This window comes from Dichomitus squalens (assembly GCF_000275845.1).
Source record: "Dichomitus squalens LYAD-421 SS1 unplaced genomic scaffold DICSQscaffold_6, whole genome shotgun sequence".
Taxonomy (NCBI): Eukaryota; Fungi; Basidiomycota; class Agaricomycetes; order Polyporales; family Polyporaceae; genus Dichomitus; species Dichomitus squalens.
Window position 1 is genome coordinate 696,785 of NW_006766888.1, and position 18,626 is coordinate 715,410.

At 56.5% G+C, this 18,626-nt stretch overlaps 4 protein-coding genes across 4 annotated transcripts; 2 read left to right on the forward strand and 2 right to left on the reverse strand.

The window, feature by feature from the left end:
* Window positions 1-662: 662 nt before the first annotated feature.
* On the forward strand, window positions 663-8,160 carry DICSQDRAFT_134363 (amidase signature enzyme). Its single transcript, XM_007363418.1, has 18 exons — window positions 663-1,751; window positions 1,837-1,915; window positions 1,981-2,068; window positions 2,118-2,179; window positions 2,251-2,627; window positions 2,727-3,313; window positions 3,373-4,383; window positions 4,440-4,496; window positions 4,563-5,108; window positions 5,162-6,591; window positions 6,647-6,708; window positions 6,765-6,820; window positions 6,875-7,045; window positions 7,103-7,137; window positions 7,203-7,303; window positions 7,365-7,803; window positions 7,860-7,979; window positions 8,046-8,160. The coding sequence occupies exons 1-6, from the start codon at window positions 927-929 to the stop codon at window positions 3,000-3,002; spliced, it is 1,707 nt and encodes a 568-aa protein (XP_007363480.1). The 5' UTR covers window positions 663-926; the 3' UTR covers window positions 3,003-3,313; window positions 3,373-4,383; window positions 4,440-4,496; window positions 4,563-5,108; window positions 5,162-6,591; window positions 6,647-6,708; window positions 6,765-6,820; window positions 6,875-7,045; window positions 7,103-7,137; window positions 7,203-7,303; window positions 7,365-7,803; window positions 7,860-7,979; window positions 8,046-8,160.
* Window positions 8,161-8,609: 449 nt separating this feature from the next.
* On the reverse strand, window positions 8,610-12,081 carry DICSQDRAFT_82135 (26S proteasome regulatory complex non-ATPase subcomplex Rpn1 subunit; the record flags this gene model as incomplete). The annotated part of the gene is made up of 9 exons (XM_007363419.1): window positions 8,610-9,098; window positions 9,164-9,554; window positions 9,609-9,925; window positions 9,980-10,615; window positions 10,674-11,068; window positions 11,127-11,536; window positions 11,610-11,774; window positions 11,832-11,888; window positions 11,943-12,081. Coding segments are annotated over 9 exons (2,830 nt in total), but the record flags the coding sequence as incomplete, so codon positions are not given.
* Window positions 12,082-12,317: 236 nt separating this feature from the next.
* DICSQDRAFT_101774 (uncharacterized protein) lies at window positions 12,318-13,699 on the forward strand. Its single transcript, XM_007363420.1, has 5 exons — window positions 12,318-12,534; window positions 12,626-12,720; window positions 12,912-12,996; window positions 13,149-13,331; window positions 13,489-13,699. Exons 1-5 carry the CDS (start codon window positions 12,451-12,453, stop codon window positions 13,513-13,515), a joined length of 474 nt encoding a protein of 157 aa, XP_007363482.1. The 5' UTR covers window positions 12,318-12,450; the 3' UTR covers window positions 13,516-13,699.
* Window positions 13,700-13,832: 133 nt separating this feature from the next.
* Window positions 13,833-16,402, reverse strand: DICSQDRAFT_160294 (uncharacterized protein). Its single transcript, XM_007363421.1, has 7 exons — window positions 16,265-16,402; window positions 16,101-16,214; window positions 15,994-16,044; window positions 15,799-15,922; window positions 15,584-15,730; window positions 14,608-15,500; window positions 13,833-14,502 (listed from the first exon to the last, which is right to left on the reverse strand). The coding sequence occupies exons 1-7, from the start codon at window positions 16,311-16,313 to the stop codon at window positions 14,240-14,242; spliced, it is 1,641 nt and encodes a 546-aa protein (XP_007363483.1). The 5' UTR covers window positions 16,314-16,402; the 3' UTR covers window positions 13,833-14,239.
* Between the last annotated feature and the right edge of the window lie 2,224 nt (window positions 16,403-18,626).

An 18,626-nucleotide genomic window follows, 5' to 3' on the forward strand; every position in this document is an offset into this window, starting at 1 on the left:
CTCCTCGACCTATCCTGACCACCTCCTCCCTAGCCCCACCCGTGTCGTGCAGCGCCTTGCATCGTCGGCCATGCCTTCCCGTCTTGCACACCGGAGAGCTTGGTGAGTCCATCTCTCTTTCGTTTCCCCTGATTAAGCGTTATGGAAGAAGCCAGCAGGTACCACATGCTTCTGCGTCCCGCTCTCACAGTTGCCTCTTTGCGTAGAACTCTAAACGTTCCGCGCTATATTACCCTCTGATGGTACATGGAAGGCTCTTCGGTGACGCGACAAAATAGCCTGCATCGTTCTCCTGTTAGGGATGACTCGTTCTAATGAAACCACGCTGGTCCTGGGCGAACAGCGGCTATAGCACGCCCCGCTACGCCATCGGCTAGGCGTTCCTTACACCTGCGGCGCAGATGGGTGACATCTATGTACACCTGGAAAGCCCCGAGACGGACGGAGGAATTGTATGGCGCGTTGATGAGCGCTCGCCGCCCAGCAGCCGCGTCCGCCAAAGTCTTGACCCCGATGCAACCGCACAATGTCCCTCTGGCCGCATGACATACGTCACATGTCTTCCTTTCATAAAATCCTCCTTCCTTTTGACGGACATAGTCGTTCGCACTGCCACTCCAGGGATGCTGGTGTGTGAGACAGCTTTGCGCACCTTCCGAACAACGATGACTTCGTCCCGATTCCGGCGAACATGTTTCATGCACGCCAGTGTATCCGGTTCTCATTCGTTTACCGATGCGAGTATGTTTTGAGGTAATACTGAGTTCATTACATACTCTGCCTGCTCCTGATAAGCTCAGTTGTGGAGGTGTCCAGGCCGCAGTGCTCTCTCCTACCGACCATCTGGTTTCCTGTCCTTACCGACTCTGTGTCCACTCCTTGCCCAGCTTTGATACGCGAGTTCTGTTTGTGCTATCTTGCCAGACATGCTCACCTCCTTCTCAATTCGTAGCTCGGCAAAGCAGCGCGAGCTCCGCGACAAGCTCTCCGCCACAGCCGACGTTTACCGAAGTCCCCAGACCGACACCGACGCAAAGATCCTCTCTCTTTCCCTCTCTCAACTCGTGTCCTTATGCGAAAAGAACGCTGTCACCCCGCAAGAAGTCCTAGGTGCCTACGGCAAGCGGTGCCTCCTCGCACACGAGGCTACCAACTGCCTCGCTGACATCTTCCTCGACGAGGCTGAGCCCAGCGCGTCATCCATCGCCAGCTCCGCAGACAGACCACTCCTCGGCGTCCCCATCACACTCAAGGACTGCATCGACATCGCCGGGCACGACACCACCGTCGGCTACTCCGCGAACGTCGGCCACCCCGCACACGCGTCCGCGCCCATCGTGCGCCTCCTGCGCGACGCAGGCGGCCTCATCTACGCCAAGACGACGCTCCCCACCGGATGCCTCTCCTTCGAGACCAGCTCGGACCTCTTCGGCTCCACGGCGAACCCCTACAACCCGGCATTCTCCCCTGGGGCATCAACGGGCGGCGGCGGCGCGCTCCTCGCGTGCCAGGGCAGCATGGTCGAAGTCGGCAGCGACCTAGGCGGCAGCACGCGCTACCCGGCCGCCTACTGCGGCCTGTACACCGTCAAGGGCTCCCGCGGGCGTTTTCCCAGCCACGGGAGCGTGTCGTGCATGCCCGGGCTGGAGGCCGTGCCTACGATCACCGCCCCGATCGCGCGCACGCTCGACGATCTGGAGGAGTTCTGGAAGAGGGTGGTTGGGATGCGGCCGTGGGAGTACGACCACACGGTATGTACTATGCAGCGGCGTCCCTGCGCTGCTTCCGGTCCTCAGCGGGGGCGGCACGTGCTGACGCATATCGCCCCGGGGTTAGTGCGCACCGGTGCCGTGGAGAGCGGTCGACTACGCGGCCACGGGGGAGAGGCTCAAGTTCGGGCTCATCATGGACGACGGTGCGCAACGCGTCGTGCGACCTTGTGCTTCCGGGACGATGGCAGACTGACGTTCGCGCGCGCAGGCGTCGTGGCACCTGCCCCCGCCACCGCGCGGGCACTTCTGGACGTCGCGAGCGCGCTCAGCAAGCAAGGTCACGAGGTCGTCCCATTGTAGGTATCATCTGCCTGCGGTCGAGGGTGATACTCAGATATAGTGCAGTTACCCGCCAAGTCCATTGGAAGGCCTGAAGATCGGATACCAGCTCATGTTCTCGGAAGGAGGTGCGCACTCTTCCGCTTGCTTGCACTCGCACCGCGCACCGCGCACCGGCCTGACCTGTCGCATCGGACAGCCAGGTCTGTCACCGACCCGCTCCGGTCCGGCGAATACATCTCCCCCGCTCTCCGCACGGTCCGCCTCATCCTCCGCCTCCCACTCTGGCTGAAGAAGCTCCAAGCCACGCTTCTTCGCTGGTTCTCGCGGCCGTGGGGGCGCAACGACGCGTGGGCGAGCCTCATCGAAGTCTTCCATCCGAAGACCGCGCTGGAGGAGCGCAGGCTCGTCGTCGCGCTCGAGGCGTACAAGGCCGCGTGGCACGAAGCCTGGAAGCGCGAGCGCCTGGACTTCGTGCTGACAGCCCCGCACGCCCTCCCCGCGGTCCCGAGGGATCCCAAGGCGAGCGATAAGGCGACGCTGGTCTCGGCGAATTATGCGTTCTTGTATAACGTCGTGCGTGCCTGCCTGTTATCGTCGCCGTCGCGCGCGCGATCGCGTGATGTGCGCATTTGGACTAGCGTTTTGCTCATGGGAATCGCACGTTTGACACAGCTCGACTATGCCGCAGGAGTGCTGCCGGTAGGCTACGTTGACCGGGCAAGGGACAGCTACTCGCCCGAGTACCGGAGCGAGGCGAAGTACCAAGGGATGAACGATGTCGCGCGTGCAGTGCACGATTTGTATGACGCGGAAGCGATGCACGGTATGCCGCTCGCAGTGCAGGTTGTCAGTGGGCGGTTCGAGGAAGAGAAGGTGATCGCTGGAATGAAGGTAATCGAGAGGGCGTTGTGGGATAGCGGCAAGGGTTTCGTACCGAGACGCTTTTGAAATCGCTTTGTCGGTGATCGGGTTTTGCTTGTGGACAGATGAGGCTCTCGTGTCTGCTGCTGCTATGCTCGTTGCTCTGTGTATTCTTCTGGATTATGTACGTCCTCTCGCTTTTTCGACCGCGTTCTCTTAGCTTAGGTCACATATTACTCGCTTGTATATCTCAGGAACAACTCATCTAATCTCACAATGCACTACTACCACAGACGCTATCTCTTGACCCTCGATTCTAATCGTTTGTCTGTCAGATTTGTCGCCGGACGCCCTGTTGGAAGGGGTGGCATCGGCGGTGTAATTAGCACCAGCAGAACCTAGAGAGGCAAGCGGGTCAACCGGAGAGCGCGACGAACTGTGAGGAGAACGGATATACTTCTCGTTGTAAACCCAGTCGAGCTCATCCTCTTCCTCGTCACCGTACCACTTTACGGCGGACAGGTGCTCCTCTCTGCCCGTGGTCCTCCATCCCTTGCCCTCCGCAATAACGCGAAGTTCGGGCTGGAGGTACCAGAACTCGATCTTGGCCGCCTTCTCCTGGCGCGCGACGGCCTTGATCTCCTCCAGCAAGATGGGGAACGTGTGCTCGTCCGCCCTCAGACGCGTGACCACGACAATCCTGGCATCCCGAACAGAGTCGAATGTCCAGGAGATGAACGGCAGAACGGACTCTGTGGCAAGCGCGTGTGCGAGATCGGAGGTAGAGGGAGGGAAGATGACCGAAGCCCACTGCGACGACGGCAGGCTGGGCTGCAGGTCGGGCGTGAGCGTCATACACCGGATGATCGCAAAGGCTCCGACGCCCTTGTTGGGTAGGAACGTGAAGCGCGTGCGGCGTTGGCGAGCATCAGACGCAGACGCCGCACAGGGAGGACGGGAGAGGTCATCTTTGATCCAGTTCGCGTCGTGACTATAGAGCTTGATAACCTCGTCCACCGTCAGGCGCCTAAGATTGACGTTGGACTCGGTGGCTTCGGATTCAACATGCACATGTGAGGCGAGATCCGCTTCGGGGTTCATATGCCAGGAGGTCTCCTTTGCTCCCGTAACATACCAGCCGTTGCGTGATGTGGCATTCAGCCCGCACGATCTGTAGAAGTCGCTCCCGATGTCGCTGTACAGGACAGAGAATTGTGCGTTTCCAACTCCGGCCGACTCAAGTATCTTCTCGTCTGGTGGGACGCCCCATTCTTCGGGGAACGTGGAAGACAAGGCGGACCGCGGTGCCAACACCCAGTGTAGAAGCCGCATCATATGGCGCGCGTAGCCCTTCCCACGTTTTTGCGCAGGGGTGAATACGGATGCGACGCCGTAGGCGGTGACCTCTTTGACATCAGGCGCAGACGAGCCTCCCGACTGTCTCGAGACGAGTGCCGATCTGCGGAACCTTCAAGCAAGCAAAAGGTGAGCCACTCGCACAATCGGAGCGCTGTCCCAACCTACGTCTCACACGAGCAAAGGAAGTCTATTGTGGTTGGGTCGCTTCTGGGAGCGAGCACCCTGCGAGACAAACACATCGCGTCAGTACATGTGGGTAACGACTTCGAGCCTAGGTAGATCCCTCACCAGACGACGAACTTGCCATCGATTGCCGGCTCACGCGTCTCCAATATAACCTCGGTGTGGAGGTACTCTTTTATAGACCTGCCTCGGCCCCACTGCAGCAAAGTGCGCTTGCGTGACTCGATGGTCTGCTCTCGCGTCGCAGGGAAAAGCGATAGGTCCGCGAGAGATAGCTGCGCAGCTGTTGTATCCGACATTTGTTAACAGAGATGCGTCGTCCCCGACATCAGTGCTGGCCCAGTGTGATGGTTTTCACCAAGATCAAGTGTTAGACACGATAGATCGCATGGGCATGCCATGTGATGTATATCGATCACTATCATCGTGGTGGAGACTGGTACTGGAGTACCATACTACCAAGTCAGTACGCCAGAGCGGCCCAACAGGCGCCTGTTCCAAGCCGGGAAATTTGATGGAACCAATGTTTCAACGAACCTTAGCTCCGACTCACTCCCGAGGACATCTTGTCCTGCAAATTCAAGGCTTGGCTTCTGAATCTCAGCCGAAGTGACTGTATGCCGAGCCTTCAGTATTGCAGCCGATCAACCTCTGTGGCACGTCAATACACAGGTATATCAGAGAGAAGAGACACTTGCGCTGACCTTCGCTTCCACAGGCCTCCTTAACATACGCTGCACGAATATGTCCACCTCTTGACGTCCGCTGTCGTGGATCTCCCGGAAAGTGGCCGTGGCGCATCCGTGATTTCGCTCAACCGCAGTCAGCCTTTCCTCCATGTCGTCTTATCCCAAATGCTTCCGGAGCACTCTCTCATTAACCTCGCTGGCCCAGGCCCAGACCCAATGTCGAGTATTCCTGTTTGAGAGACGTTCCAGGCTTCCCCCTCACGGCCCATGTGCTGATCGTCTCCGTTCCGCCCGCCGGCAGGTTTTATCGTCTCATTGTTGGGAGGGCCGATCTACCGAGGCGACAAATCTCTTGGTGTATCTCAAGGAATAAGCAGATTTCAGCTGTGCGATGCGACTCCATATTGAAAGCCAGAGCCTAATCAGTCATGCGGACCGTTGTCTCAGAATGTGTAAGTGGCAAAGGGCGGTCAGCATGGAAGGTCCGCCTCGGCCCCGTTCTCAACATCTTCCCTCGGCTCTCAAGTACGTCATATATGTAATGCTTGTTATAGTCACTCACGACAAGCACAGGCGATTGGCGCAACTTTGCTTGCAAAGGGATGCTATGAACCGCCGAGGAGCTGAGGAGGTGCTCCAGCAATGTCTGCTTATCGATCTCATCTCATCGTCGTCAACACACGGCTTACTTGACACGAGCTACTACGGGAGTCGGTTCAGGCACGACCGAAGACGCGCGAGAAATAGCTCTGGAGTCCTTCCAGATCTTGAGCGAAGCCGCCTACGTATCCGTCAGGGCGGACCACAAAGATCGCCAACGGGCCGTCGGACACATGGTACGCTCTGTGCGCATGGCCCTCCTTGTCGTGGTATGCGACGGCTCCCGCAACAGTGGGAGGAACTCCATCGCGACCAATGACAACCGTCCGTACGGTGCCTTCGGGATACTCCTGCGCAGCCCTTACGACCGCGTCGACGTCCGCCCCGCCTTCAGTTGTGAAGACGAGCAGCGTGTGATGGTACGGCTTGAAGATGCTGAAGAGCGCGGTCTCGTTGCCGCCGACATCGAGAAGGGCGGGGGCGTCAGGCGCGCGGTCCCCTGCCCGCACGTCCCCGCCGGGGTACCCCTCGTACGCACGCGCTCTCATTTCGTCCTCGTCGAAGCCGAGCGTTCCCCGTGCGTCGAAAACAACGGGGCTCCAGCGATAGTTGACCTCGTACATGCGGAGGGAGAGGTCGCGCCACTGGAGGAAGCCGTTCTTGTCCATATTGGCGTTGGCGGCCTGCACGTCTTCGGATTTCTTTGGGACTAGGTGCGTGTAGAGGTTGGAGGTGGCGATGAGCATGTGGGTGACCACGGGGAGGCGTTCGGCCTGGTAAGATGGCAGCAGGATCGGAGATGCGAGGCCTTTGTGTGCGAGGGCCAATTTCCAGCAGAGATTGAGCTACCATACCAGTCAGGCCATCGAGAAGCGCATCAAAAAGCACATATGTACACACCGAATCCTGGACGCTAGTGTTGAGACCTTGGCCGCCGGAAGGCGAGTGGACGTGTGCAGCGTCTATGCGTTTCGCTGGTCAGTCGGGCTGGAGCCCCAGGGTAGGTAAGAGCGTTTACCTCCGACAATGAAGACACGGCCCTCGTAAAACTTGTTGACCATCCTCATCTTAGGTCTGACGGCGCTGTCAGAGCACCATACGTTAACTGAAGCAGGCCTAGACACTTACTTCCAATACGTCAAGGAGGTGAAATTCTTGAACACTAGATCCTTGCGACCGGTGTTCTCATGAATGAAGTCTACGAGCTTCTTCTCGTCGACAAGATCCACTGGATCGAAGTTCTGGCCAATCACTCCAACGTGGAACTTGCCCTCTTCGCCTTTAGGACGAATGCCAATACTGTTTGAGGAGTGCTGTCAATCTCACATTTGCAGTCTTGGCAAGACAGGTACGTACGTGAATTTGCCAGGCTGAGGCCAGACGTGCCAGTACTAGTCATACCACACCTTGTCAGCACCGTCTATCTCGGCAAAATTGGTAAGGAAAGATAACCCACGTCGGAATCAACCCCTTCAACTTCAGCGTCTGCCCAAACCTGGCCGTCTTCTTCTTTCGTCTGACCCTCATAGGTGGCCCCAATCGCGCGCCGAGTAAAGCCTGCAAAAGCGAGACACCTTGGTATACCGGCCAATGACAGCTCAAAACAGCAGCGACCCACCTCTGGCACCGTCGGCACCGACGACATACGCCGCACGGATGGTCTCCGTTGTTTCCGACCCGTCGGAGGCGACCTTCTTCACAGTCACGGTGACTCCATCAACGTCCTGTTCCATCGATATGGGTTCCGTGCCAAGCTCGACATGCACACCCCGCTTGGCGAGGTGGTCACGGAAGATTCCCTCAGTCTTGTACTGGCTCATCGCCTGGGGGTGCTGTGGCCGGGATGTGTTGGTCGATGAATGGGTCTCTCGAGCCATCTGCAAAAAACCTACTTCGGGACGATCGGGGGTGCGTTCGAAATGCTCATGCATCCACCAGGTTCGCTGAGGCTCTACGCCCCCTGGGAGCTTGTACGAGCGCATCTGGACGCGCTTGCGGGCGTGGAGACGGGCATCGTCGAGGACACCGAGGAATCGGAAGACTTCCATCGTTCGGGGCTGCAAGATACAGAAGTCAGTACACCGCGACGGTACTGAAGGACCGAGCCCGTTACCTGCAAGCCACTACCACGAGATGCCTGGTGGAACGAGGTGACCTTGTCGATGATACGGACAGGCACTCCGTTCTGTGCCAAAGTCAATGCTGCAGCGAGACCCGAAGGACCACCACCGATCTAGGTGGTCATTGCGCGTGAATCAGAAATTCATTGATAGGCATGACAAAAAAACATGGAGCTTACGACAAGGATGGGGGTAGTCTTGTTCTGAACATTGGTCATGATTGTAGAATAGTATGTATGAAGCGACTCTGAGTCCTTAGTTCTGTGGGTGTTTTCGCGTGACTGCTGAGGTAGCAGAGGGGGCAATCGCAAGGTCGTTAGATTGGATGATATTACAATGGGGCTCATCCAGAAGTTCTTATACTACTCCGTACACTGCGGAAGCGAAGGCATTTGTCCTAGTCACCAGTCTGAACGCGTCAGCACTACCTCACAGAATTTGCGATTCATGGTCGACGTCGGGCTCTCGCCGTCTGCAGACTGCCCAGCCTCGCCGACGCGTACCGAGGTCAAGCAGACGGAGAGTGCGGTGAGTCAGCTCTGCTTGCGTAAGTCCTTGCTGATCGGACGGGCGCTTGCGCAGAAACCAGCCCTCACCGCCGCGCACTTGGTAGCACCGTTTCTGAGTACTGCGAGCAGGCACTGCCCGCATAGGCCGACTTGGAAGGCCGTGGTTGTCTTCAGGTTGGAGGCCTCACGTTGAAGGGGTACACACGCGAACTTTTGGATGCTAGGCGAAGTCGGGAAATCTTGTCGCGATCATTATAGTGCCCATAACTGACGATGCATGCGTCAGGCCCAACTAAAGCGAAGGGAAATAACATTACAGATACAACGAAAGCAAAGTTCTACAATACTAGTGTCGCCATGCACAAGAGTGATCATCATCATACCCCCGCGTTCAACGGCCCGCTCAGATGTCCATTTTGTCCTCCTTCTCCCATCCCGGATTCTTCTGCAGGATGACGAACCCTTCCAGTACGTGTGCGAAGGGAATGTACTCTTCTGTTGCAAGCTCCGCGCGCTCCGTGGTGCCCAATCGCACCGGCGTTGAGTGTGTCTGGAAGCCCGAGATCGTTCTTGGCTTGCCTGCCTGACCGACGACATCGACGGCCTGACCGACGCGAACCGTCACCGGGATGTTGTTCAGCTCTTCGTCGAGTGTCATCAGGAACCGCGGGTACATCGCAGGGACAAGGAAGTAGAGCATCCAGTGGTAACGGTCGAGGATGACTGTACGCGCAATATCTGGTCAGTCAAACAGACTTTGCAACAAGCTATGGGAACGTAGCACTTACAGCCCTTAGCATCCGTGAACGCCGTGAGGGTCGCCAACAGGCCCGCGACCGCCGTCCTGCTCATGATGGACCTGTCCGAGAAGAAGGGGTTGATTGTGATCGTCCCCTTGCCCATGTGCACGAGGCCCTGGGCGATGCGGACCATGAACAGGCAGTCGGGCTCCTTGTAATAGTAGCCCGCCAGCTGCCGGAGCATCTGCGCGAGGCGCGCGTTGTTTGTGCCTGCGCCGATGAGGCCCATCGCGAAGATCGCGTTGAGCGCGACCTGCAGGTCGTTATCGTGCGAGTACTTCGACAGCGTGTCCATGATGGGCAGTTGGGGATTTGATGCGCTGACGAGGCCGAGGGCGAGAGGGACGGCTTTCCGGACGATGGGCTCGCCGTAGTGCATCTGTTTGACGTATTGTGAGTGTACATTTCAAAGCAGAGGACAGTAAATACTAACGAGGTGATTAAGTTGTCGTAGAGACATCTCCGAACCAATCTCCTCACCCATCGCGACAAGGGCGATACCAATGACAGCAAACGCTTGGAATGTGTCGTCCTTCGGCGGCTCTTCCGGCGTCGTGTCCTTGTCGTCCTTCTTCTCCTTCGGGGTCTTGTCGATGTGCTCGTCGCAGTAGTGCAGCAACTCTTGCACCTTCAAGACGTTACCCGTGCCCGCGTACGAACACATGTCGACAAGGACGACGGCAGTCTGCGAGATCTGGTGCTCGATCGCCTTGAGCGTCGCGATCGTCGCGTCCGCGCCATCCTGCAAGCCTGTCCAAACGCATCAGCCCTACCTCATGCCATGACACGACCCATAACCCCTACCAAGGTAGAGCAGCGCGAGACCGAGGACCATGTACCGCGCCCACTTTTCGTCGAGGAACTTGTCCTCGCGCTCCATTAGTGTCTGCAAAATCGTGCTCGCGATCTCGCCATTGCCGCTACCGACAAAGATGAAGCCGAGCGAGAGCGACGCTAGCGAAGCGATTTCCATCGACACGCTGTCGTCCGCGACATATGGCAAGATCAGCTCCATTATGTCCGCGCGCTGCGCGCCGGCGTACGCTAGCCCCAAGCCGATGATTGACGACGTCTTCAGCGAGACGGACTTGTTCTCGACGTACTCGCCGAGCAGAGCAAGGGCCGCGTCCGCCTCGGTGCGGACGCCCGAGTTGAGGATGCCAAACGCGAGGAGCGCACCGGCCTTGATGTGCTCCTCCGACGAGTATGTGTACTTGTCGATCTGGGATAGACCTTCGTCCGTGTCCCATAGGAGGGAGAGACCGAGCGAGGCGGCAGCGCTGAGCATGCCGTGGTCCTTGTTCTTGTACACCCAGCTGTTGCCCTCCTCAGCCTTCGCCATGAGCTTGTCGTTACCGAAGCCTGCGTTGACGAATGCGTTGACAAAGGTGCCGGCAAGATTGGCCTTCGCAGAGTCGACGTTGGCCGCAGTTGCTGTCCCTGTTGAGCGAGGTGAGATATAGCCCAAGCCGAATGAACACCATTTCGCGGTACGTACGGGTATTCTCCAGGTGTGACTTGTACACATCCTCCAAACTCTTCGGCTCTAGGACGCTGAGCTCCTTGCCGAACTCCTTGAATTGCGTACTTAGACGAGTGTTGCTCAAACACTCTACAAGATCTTCCGGGAGTTCCGACTCGCCATCATCCATACCATCTTCTGCAGGCGCCTCCAGCCACTCCTTCGGCACTTGCGCTCGCGCAAGAAGGAACGCAAGCTGCTTCTTCATACTAGAGTTGGCGGGTGCGTTGAAGTCCTTGCGGATGAGATCCTGGTCACCGAGACGTACTGACAAGGCCAAGGCCTGCGGGAACTTGTGGTGCTTCGCATAGATGCCGTGTGCGGTACGGAGGAAAGAGACATCATCGGGTGGTGGGAGGAGATTGACACAACTATGGGCCCGAAGAGTTAGCAGACTTGTACGGGCATTTAGAACCAATGACCCTTTACCGAATCATGTACTGGCACACGCGCTCGTACGTGTTCTCGTCCACGAGATCCACGATCTTGTCGACAATTTCCATCTCCTCGAGAAGATCCACAGCGTCGGGCTCGGCGTTGTGGTGCAGCAGGAAGGTGGCGCATTGAATAGCGAGATTGCGGAGGTCGTCCACCGTACCAGGGACCTTGCTCTCCTCCGACTCCTTCTCCACGCCAGCCTCGTCCAACTCACGCGAGTTGTACTCCTCGCCGAGTTCAGCGGCAAGGTGGCGAACGTACTCGTGACCCCAGGAACCAGGTTCTGAGAGGGGTGATGATGGGCTAAGGGCGGCCGAAAGTAGGCGGTAGCGGAGTGTCCCTCGAGGTTGTGTGTCGGAGTACGTCATAGCAAGGACGGAGAGAATGTCTGCAAAGAGACTCTGAAAGAAGAATGATCCATGTGAATGTAAATGTTATCTGCACCCTAGAATGTGAAAGCACAGATATCCTCACCTTGTCGTCTGACGCAGGCCATGTCTCGTATAGAGCCTGCAGACTGGGGTAATGAGGGTGCAAGAACTTCAACGGCTTAGGGACGGAGGTCATAGAGGACGTTGATGTCCTGATTAGTGTCCTGAGGGTCTCTAGAGCAGGCCGGTAGAGTTTCGTATCCGGTTCCTGGAATAAGCCACAGCTGAGTATGCATACGCGGCCCGGCTAGTGATGTTAACTCACCCGCAGCCGTTCGATGAGCATCTCCAGCTCATTCTTAAGTTGAAGATCTTCCTCAGACTGCGAGCAATGTAATGTGAGCTGCATGCCTTTTTCACCTTGCCTTGAACGTACCAGATCCTCTCCATCCTTGTCCTCGTCCTTCTTCTTGGATGCAGCGCCCTTATCATCCTCTTCGGGCCTCTCCTCGGGCTGTTTCTTCTTAGGGTCGTTAGAAGGGACAGGAATGGGCAGTTTGGTGGCTTCAGGCATGGCAGCGGAAGTGAACGAAGAGGAAGACGGTTAGGACGAGCGTGTAGGACTGCTCTGCTGAGTGGACGCGACGCGTCAGTGCACGTCGCTTACAGCCCCTAGGCTAGGGTCACAAGAATTACGCGGTTTCTGAGTTGCAAACGCTTGCCTGAAGCGGTCTATTCCGATCAATTTTGCTCCGGTATTTCGGAGGATGCCGAAGATCAGGCGAAATGACATCGTACGGTTTGGATTGTACGATCGAGGATGGCCTGACCTGCGCTTAAGGACTTTCTTGTAATTCATAACCTCCTACGCTCTCTATCTTGCTGCCGTATTCGCTGTCGGGGTCTTCTTGCATCCGCACCTCATTCTGCTGGTAATCAGCGAGATGGCAACAACCTCCGTCCTGACTTCCTCCCAGTTAGACGTCTCCCGGCTGCCTGCAGACAAGTACCGTGGTGCAGTCGTAGAGGTCAGCCAGACACCCGCGCCCTAGTGACCAAGGATCATTACACTTACATACACGTACGCGCTGCGCACATTGTCGTCGGGGCGGAATCCAGGACCTTCAATTGCCACCGGCGTTCTCGCTCCCTTCAGACGAGGCCATCTCACGCGCGATAGAGATGGCCTACGAACGCGACTTCTCCCACATCCCGTGAGTGCTTTCAATCTACTTTTCTTGGTTCTCGTGCCTTTTGCGAAGGCCGCGCGACCGCTATATCAAAGCCTCCGCGAAACACCTTGCGCTGACTTCCTCCATGCTGAATCCCTCGCTTCGCCCTCGTTTGAACTGTTTCCCCGTCCTCGCCTGGGACTCTGTGGTCGGACCTAATTGTCTCCTGGCAGCGTCTTGGACCGCAACCGGAAACTGCTGGGCTACATCGACGTTGCCTCTCTCAAGGCCAAGTGGGAAGCAGGCCAGGCGGATCCTGTGAGTCTTGTCTCCTATCTGAAACTACGCCAGACATTATACTAAATACGGACGCGTTTCCTCCCATCTCATCGACACTCTCCATTTCCCAACATCCGCCCGCCTCAACTTTCGACACAATTGCGTCGCCCGTTCGGCTTCGAATGCTCTAGAGCGACAAGGTAGAGAAATACATGCAGAAGTTCAAGCGCACCGCCGCAACGCCGTACACGATCATCACGCCCTCAACTCCCCTCGCGGAGCTCGAAGACTTCCTCAGCCGCAACATATTCGCCATTGTCACCGATTGGGACCGTAAGTTCGTCCTCGGGGTCGTGACATCACAAGATCTCGAGGTGCGTTTTGGGGCTTCTCGCCACACTCCAGATTCGTCCTAGTCCATCCCGCAAATTTCTCAAAGAACATCCTCCGCATCTTCTTCGCCCCGTCCTCGTTCCCTAGTGCCTGAATTCTGCGTATCACTTTTGCTGACCATGACGCCACTCTTACCAGAATTTCGTCTCTCGCCGTGGGTTCTGAGCTGGATTCGCTAGTATTGTATCACCACCCTTACCTCCTGTCTGTATCATGATTATTCCCTCCGCTTTCTTGCTTGACCACACGCATCATGCTGTCTCATATCATCTTATAAGCAGCGGTTAATTGCACAGGCAATAGTATTTCCGACGGGAGTATCAGTGCCCAATTAGAGCTTCAACAGCCACATTCGCATTTCATCTCGTATATATTCTTGTACGAATACAGGGATACAAGGACAGATCCGAAGAACCCGAAAGAGTTGAGCGAATGAGACACGATACGGACGCGCCCCGTCCCCCACACAACCTAAGCTGGGGCGGGAAGAGACGGTCGCCAGTATGCATACACCTGCTAGTACAGTACAAGCACACACAAAAACCATGGTATGAGCGGTTGCGAGGAAGCCAAAAAGGAGGTGGGCGATAGGGGGAGACTGGCGATCAAGGAGGGTGGGTGAGAGAGGAGGCGCAATTATGCGAAAAAACGGCGTGTGTGAGGTAGAAGCACATTACTCGTACAATCCATAGCGTACCATAGCAGAGAGAGATGAGATAGATGGCGAGGAAACGATGAGAGGACAATCGAGAAAATGAGAGTGTGACAGGAAGAGACAAATGGAGAGTTAGGCAAGCAAGACGACACGACAGGCGCGGGCAAACCTATCGGGACGCGCGAGCCGACGAACGACAAAAGGAACCGTGATGATTGCCGCCACTAATCCCGGTTAACGTGCAGCCACGACCTTCCACCGCCAGGGCAGGCGCACCCCGAACGAAATAATCGGCGTCCAGGTGGCGAGCAGGAGCGCAACATGTTGCGTGCCAAAGGGCACTGGGGGCTCGTGCTGGGCGAACATGTCGATCAAGGAAGAGACGGTGGCGATGATCTGGGTGGCGGAGGAAAGGAGCTGGAAGAACAAGATCCGCCATACCATGCCTGTGAAGTTGGGTATTGGGGTTTCGGTTAGAGCGGCATCGTACGTCGAGACTGCAACCGAGCAAACAATGTGTCAGCGAGGTAGTCCGAGGCACCCAGGAACACAGATGTGAAGGGGTGGGGCGAGGGAAGACTGAGACGGTACTGGGTACTCACGTTCCACAGGAGAAGGCCTCCTCATGGCCCCGTCGTAGTCTTCTCGCTGAGGCGTGCGCGCGAACTCCAGCTCGGACTTGACCGTGAAGGCTGTGTCATCCGAATTCCGAACCCAGCGTAGCGAACCACTAACAGCGTCGTAGTCTTCGTCATCGTCGTGAATGCCATCTCTATTTGCGTTATAGTGGTGGTGGTATTTGCCCCGGATTTGCTCAATCTGGCGCAAATAGGCCTTCTCGTCCTTCAACCAGGGCGCCGCCTCGTACAATCGTTCAGTCAGGTCCGGGGTGACCGACACAGTCGTCGTGGTATACGGCACATTCCCGAGCGCTGCTTCCGAAGGATTCGCGAACACAAGCGGGGAAGGTGTGTGTCGGCTCAAGCTCAGACTCTGTGCCGGAGACTCCCGGAGCGGATCTGGCGAAGTGCGAGACTCATTGAAATGCCACTGAAAGGGAAGGTGATAGTGTGTGGGGTGCCGTGCGACAGTAGGTGCGCGACCCGCAGCAATTCGCACGCGACCGGAAGACAGGGACTCCGGAGGAGAGGGTATTGCTTCAGCAACAACGATTGTGCCGCCGGAGGGAGTCACACTCCGTTGGTCGGCACTAGGGCCAGTGGCAGTGAGAGACAGCTCTGGATAGGCAGTCACTTCGACTTCAGGGGCAGGTGCCGGGTCGAATGTTTTCGCCTCATGGTACCCATGCTTGAGCTTGAACTTTGACTGGCGGCGAAGAGGGACAGTGGTGAAATGATCATGGAGACGTCCGAAGGAGCGACTGTGACGCGGATGAGGGGAGTGAGCGTAGTATTGGTAGGCTGCCGTGCATGTCAAAAAGAATGACGGGAGGGCGAGGAGCAGCGGAACCCCAGCATAACTTAGTAGACGGACCCTGTAACAGACCAAACAGTGTGAATTCAAACATGTTTCAAGAGCAGCACGGAATGGGTAGATGGATGTCATGCGCTCTCGTACCAGACAGGATGCGTCGCGTCGCAATTCAATCCATCGGCAGGTCGGACGGCATCGAACTTCAGTGCCAGCACGAGGTATGAAACAGATGCGGCCACCGACACAATTACCAGGAACAGGCACGTAGGGTACCATTGTATGCGGCTTCGACTTGAAGATTGAATTCAGATGAAGGTTAGATCTCTGCTACGGACATGTAAGGAGCGGTATGAACGTACATGTATAGCGGCGTGGCAGGTCCACCACCGGCTGGTCGAAGGATTGCGCGGGTTGTACAAATGGCCACGCCAGAGGTAATGACTGTCATGAATAGCCAGGAGATGGTCATGATAGCCGCTTGCGCTGAACGGGAACACAACGTCACTTCCACGACGTGGTAAAGTACGTTGAGGTGGGAACCATATACCACGTACCTGTGCAGAACGGCAGAGGCATCTCAATCGGATCCATCCTCCAGATCATACCTTTCCCCACCGATTGCATTGGTCTCGCAGCATGCTCCAGACGACAAGAGACTCACCCAGACAAAACATCCCCTGCAGCACGAGGTTGGCGAGGCAGTACAGCGCCGGGATGAGGTAGCCATTGAGAGCCTCTGCGAACGCGGGGACGGCGGCGATACTGCTGAGAAGGCCTGGAGCACTGTCAGTCCGGCTCGAAGTCTCGTGGGGAAGCACGACTGGCCTGATAGAGAGAGGATGAACCATGCAACCTTGAAGCCAAAAGCTAGCATGCCCTCTGTCAATGCATGCAGGGGCGCGGCCGAGAACGGCTACTGGTTGTCAAGGCCGTCGGGAGATGGAGGAGGGAAGAGGAAAGACGTGCTGGGCATGCGCCTCTACGAGAAGATGTAAGAAGGATGATATCCCAAAGCCGAGGTGGGGCGGCGCTACTTCAAGCGAGCACGCACATCAGAGCGCCTCCTCGAACAGGCAGCTCAGACCCTGGGCCAAGATCCCATCGAGATGGGCATCGCTCAAAATACGCTAACCTAGCTATCAGTCTACAATTACTTGACCGTGATGCAGCCAGCACTGCGGTCGTGAGACACCGGGGCCGCGGTGGGAGGACAGCGAGAAGCTCTAAAGTAAGCACGCTTGAGAGTGCCCACTCCTCGAGGGAATAGGGCGACCTATGAAGATATTCTGACATGTCGTTTTGCGTAGCATGCCAGTGGGGAAGAGGCGGCGATAGCTGTTGCCTCCGCGACTCGTCGGAAGTACGTAACAGCTCCCCACAAGGACGAGTTTTGCCGCCTTGCAGCGGCTCGCCGGATCCGTCCCTGATCCTCTCTCTTCTCCCCCAATAGGATTTGCTTTCCAACACGTCTCTGACCGACGACGGAGGTATTAGTGCCGAAAGCGGTTTATGCGGCTGAGACGTTGTCAGGCGGCTCGGAGGCGGCTTGCGACATGCCGACGGCGGGAACCTGCCCTCGACATCTCTACGAACGCGACCAGCCTATAGCTCGACAACTCTATCGTCAACCTCAGACTGAGCATATCGACGCGCGTTTTGCATAGCCTCGAAATGGCTGTGCCACTGGCCTCTTGTGTCACTACGATTGCTGCACGGACACCATCCGAGATGTTTCTTGTGGTAAGCACTTCTGTCATTGTAGGCCATAACCGTCATGCTCTCGCGCTGGGCAGAGGTCAGCCGAGGTAAGAAGCTGATGTCTGCGTTCTAGCCGTATGCCGCAACCTAGACGCGTTTGCGTTAGCTTCCGGGGGCTACGCACCGAGGGAGCACTCCATTGTGCTCACAGTACTAACGCCCGAAGATGGACTAGCCGAGTAAGGCAGATGCTTGGCCGCTAACTACTCCCATCGAACGATGGCATCCCTCTTCGACTTGGAGATCATGGCCGTTTGGCGGCATCCCACACTTGAGTCCCGCCTACTGGGTATGGAACAAGTCTGACCATTGCATCGCGGTCGGAAGTATGTACGCTGTCATGCCTTAATCGAGCTGGGCGGAAAGGCTGTTTCTCTACCAAACCAGGTGTATAGATGATTACATGCATATGGGCTCTGACCCCATAGCTAACATGCGCTAGCAGTGACTGCGAATGGCGCATTCCCATATTACACAGCACGGGCTGGATCGTCTTTCCCCAGGCAGGCCTCGAGTGAGTCGTCAACCCAGCAACGCGCAGTAATCTAGGTTCCTGCCATGCCTAGATAGTAGGGTTCTCCGTCATCCATATATGAATGCCTGACTCATCATGACAGACGCAAGTCCCACTCAAGCCACCCACCGAGACCGCGGAGGTTAATTGATGCCTAGAGCTCTCATGAGCCGAATCAGCCGGGATTGATACAGTCGACACCCTCTTAACCCATAGCCCTCGGGACAGGCCCAAATATATGGGTTTTGAGGGGTTATGGGCTACCGGAACTTTAGCGCCTTCTAAGCGCCCTGATAAGTCCCAGTTAGCGAGCGCTGAACAGGCGTCTACTGACCCTTCGAGGGAGCGCTATGGGATTTCGAACACACTAAGCTACCCACAATGTGGTTGAAGCATGGATGGATGCTGGGAGAACACAAGGAAGCATGTATCAAGTACTTTGTGGGTTATTGATGAGCGAAATCTCAATGTGACCACTATTACCGTATGGGTTTTGAGCCCTAGAAGGCTATGGGTTATGGGGTACTGGGGACCTATGGGTTATGGGGTCGAATTCCCCCTATCCCGACTTGGGAAAGCCAAAATCCTATGGGTTTTTAGAGTTTATGGGTTACCAGGGGTATGGGTTAGGAGGGTGTCGACTGTAGATGGGATATCAGTGCGCCGATACATAGTACGTCTCCAACATTGTAAAGCATTGATCCAGAGCACTGTTCGGCGTTTTCTAATACGCTAACGTACAACAAACAGAATGGTGTCGACCACCGAGTCAGCGAGCCCTTTATCCTGATTAATCCTCCGCTGCTTGTTTAGCATTCGCGATGTCCTCTGTCTCCCCCGCCGCAATGGCTGTCAGCGCGGCAGCCACGCCTTTCGGGTCGTCCCTGCCCTCTGCGATATCGGTGCTCGTGACGC

Coding starts and splice junctions, on each gene's coding strand:
- DICSQDRAFT_134363 (XM_007363418.1), top strand. CDS start 927: ATGCTCACCTCCTTCTCAATTCGTAGCTCGGCAAAGCAGCGCGAGCTC. Junction 2,069..2,117: donor GGTCACGAGGTCGTCCCATT/GTAGGTATCATC, acceptor GATATAGTGCAG/TTACCCGCCAAGTCCATTGG. Junction 2,180..2,250: donor GCTCATGTTCTCGGAAGGAG/GTGCGCACTCTT, acceptor CGCATCGGACAG/CCAGGTCTGTCACCGACCCG.
- DICSQDRAFT_101774 (XM_007363420.1), top strand. CDS start 12,451: ATGGCAACAACCTCCGTCCTGACTTCCTCCCAGTTAGACGTCTCCCGG. Junction 12,535..12,625: donor ACCGTGGTGCAGTCGTAGAG/GTCAGCCAGACA, acceptor GGCGGAATCCAG/GACCTTCAATTGCCACCGGC. Junction 13,332..13,488: donor TGACATCACAAGATCTCGAG/GTGCGTTTTGGG, acceptor CACTCTTACCAG/AATTTCGTCTCTCGCCGTGG.
- DICSQDRAFT_160294 (XM_007363421.1), bottom strand. CDS start 16,313: ATGCTAGCTTTTGGCTTCAAGGTTGCATGGTTCATCCTCTCTCTATCA. Junction 16,215..16,264: donor GTTCATCCTCTCTCTATCAG/GCCAGTCGTGCT, acceptor ACAGTGCTCCAG/GCCTTCTCAGCAGTATCGCC. Junction 15,923..15,993: donor GCCTCTGCCGTTCTGCACAG/GTACGTGGTATA, acceptor GTTCCCGTTCAG/CGCAAGCGGCTATCATGACC.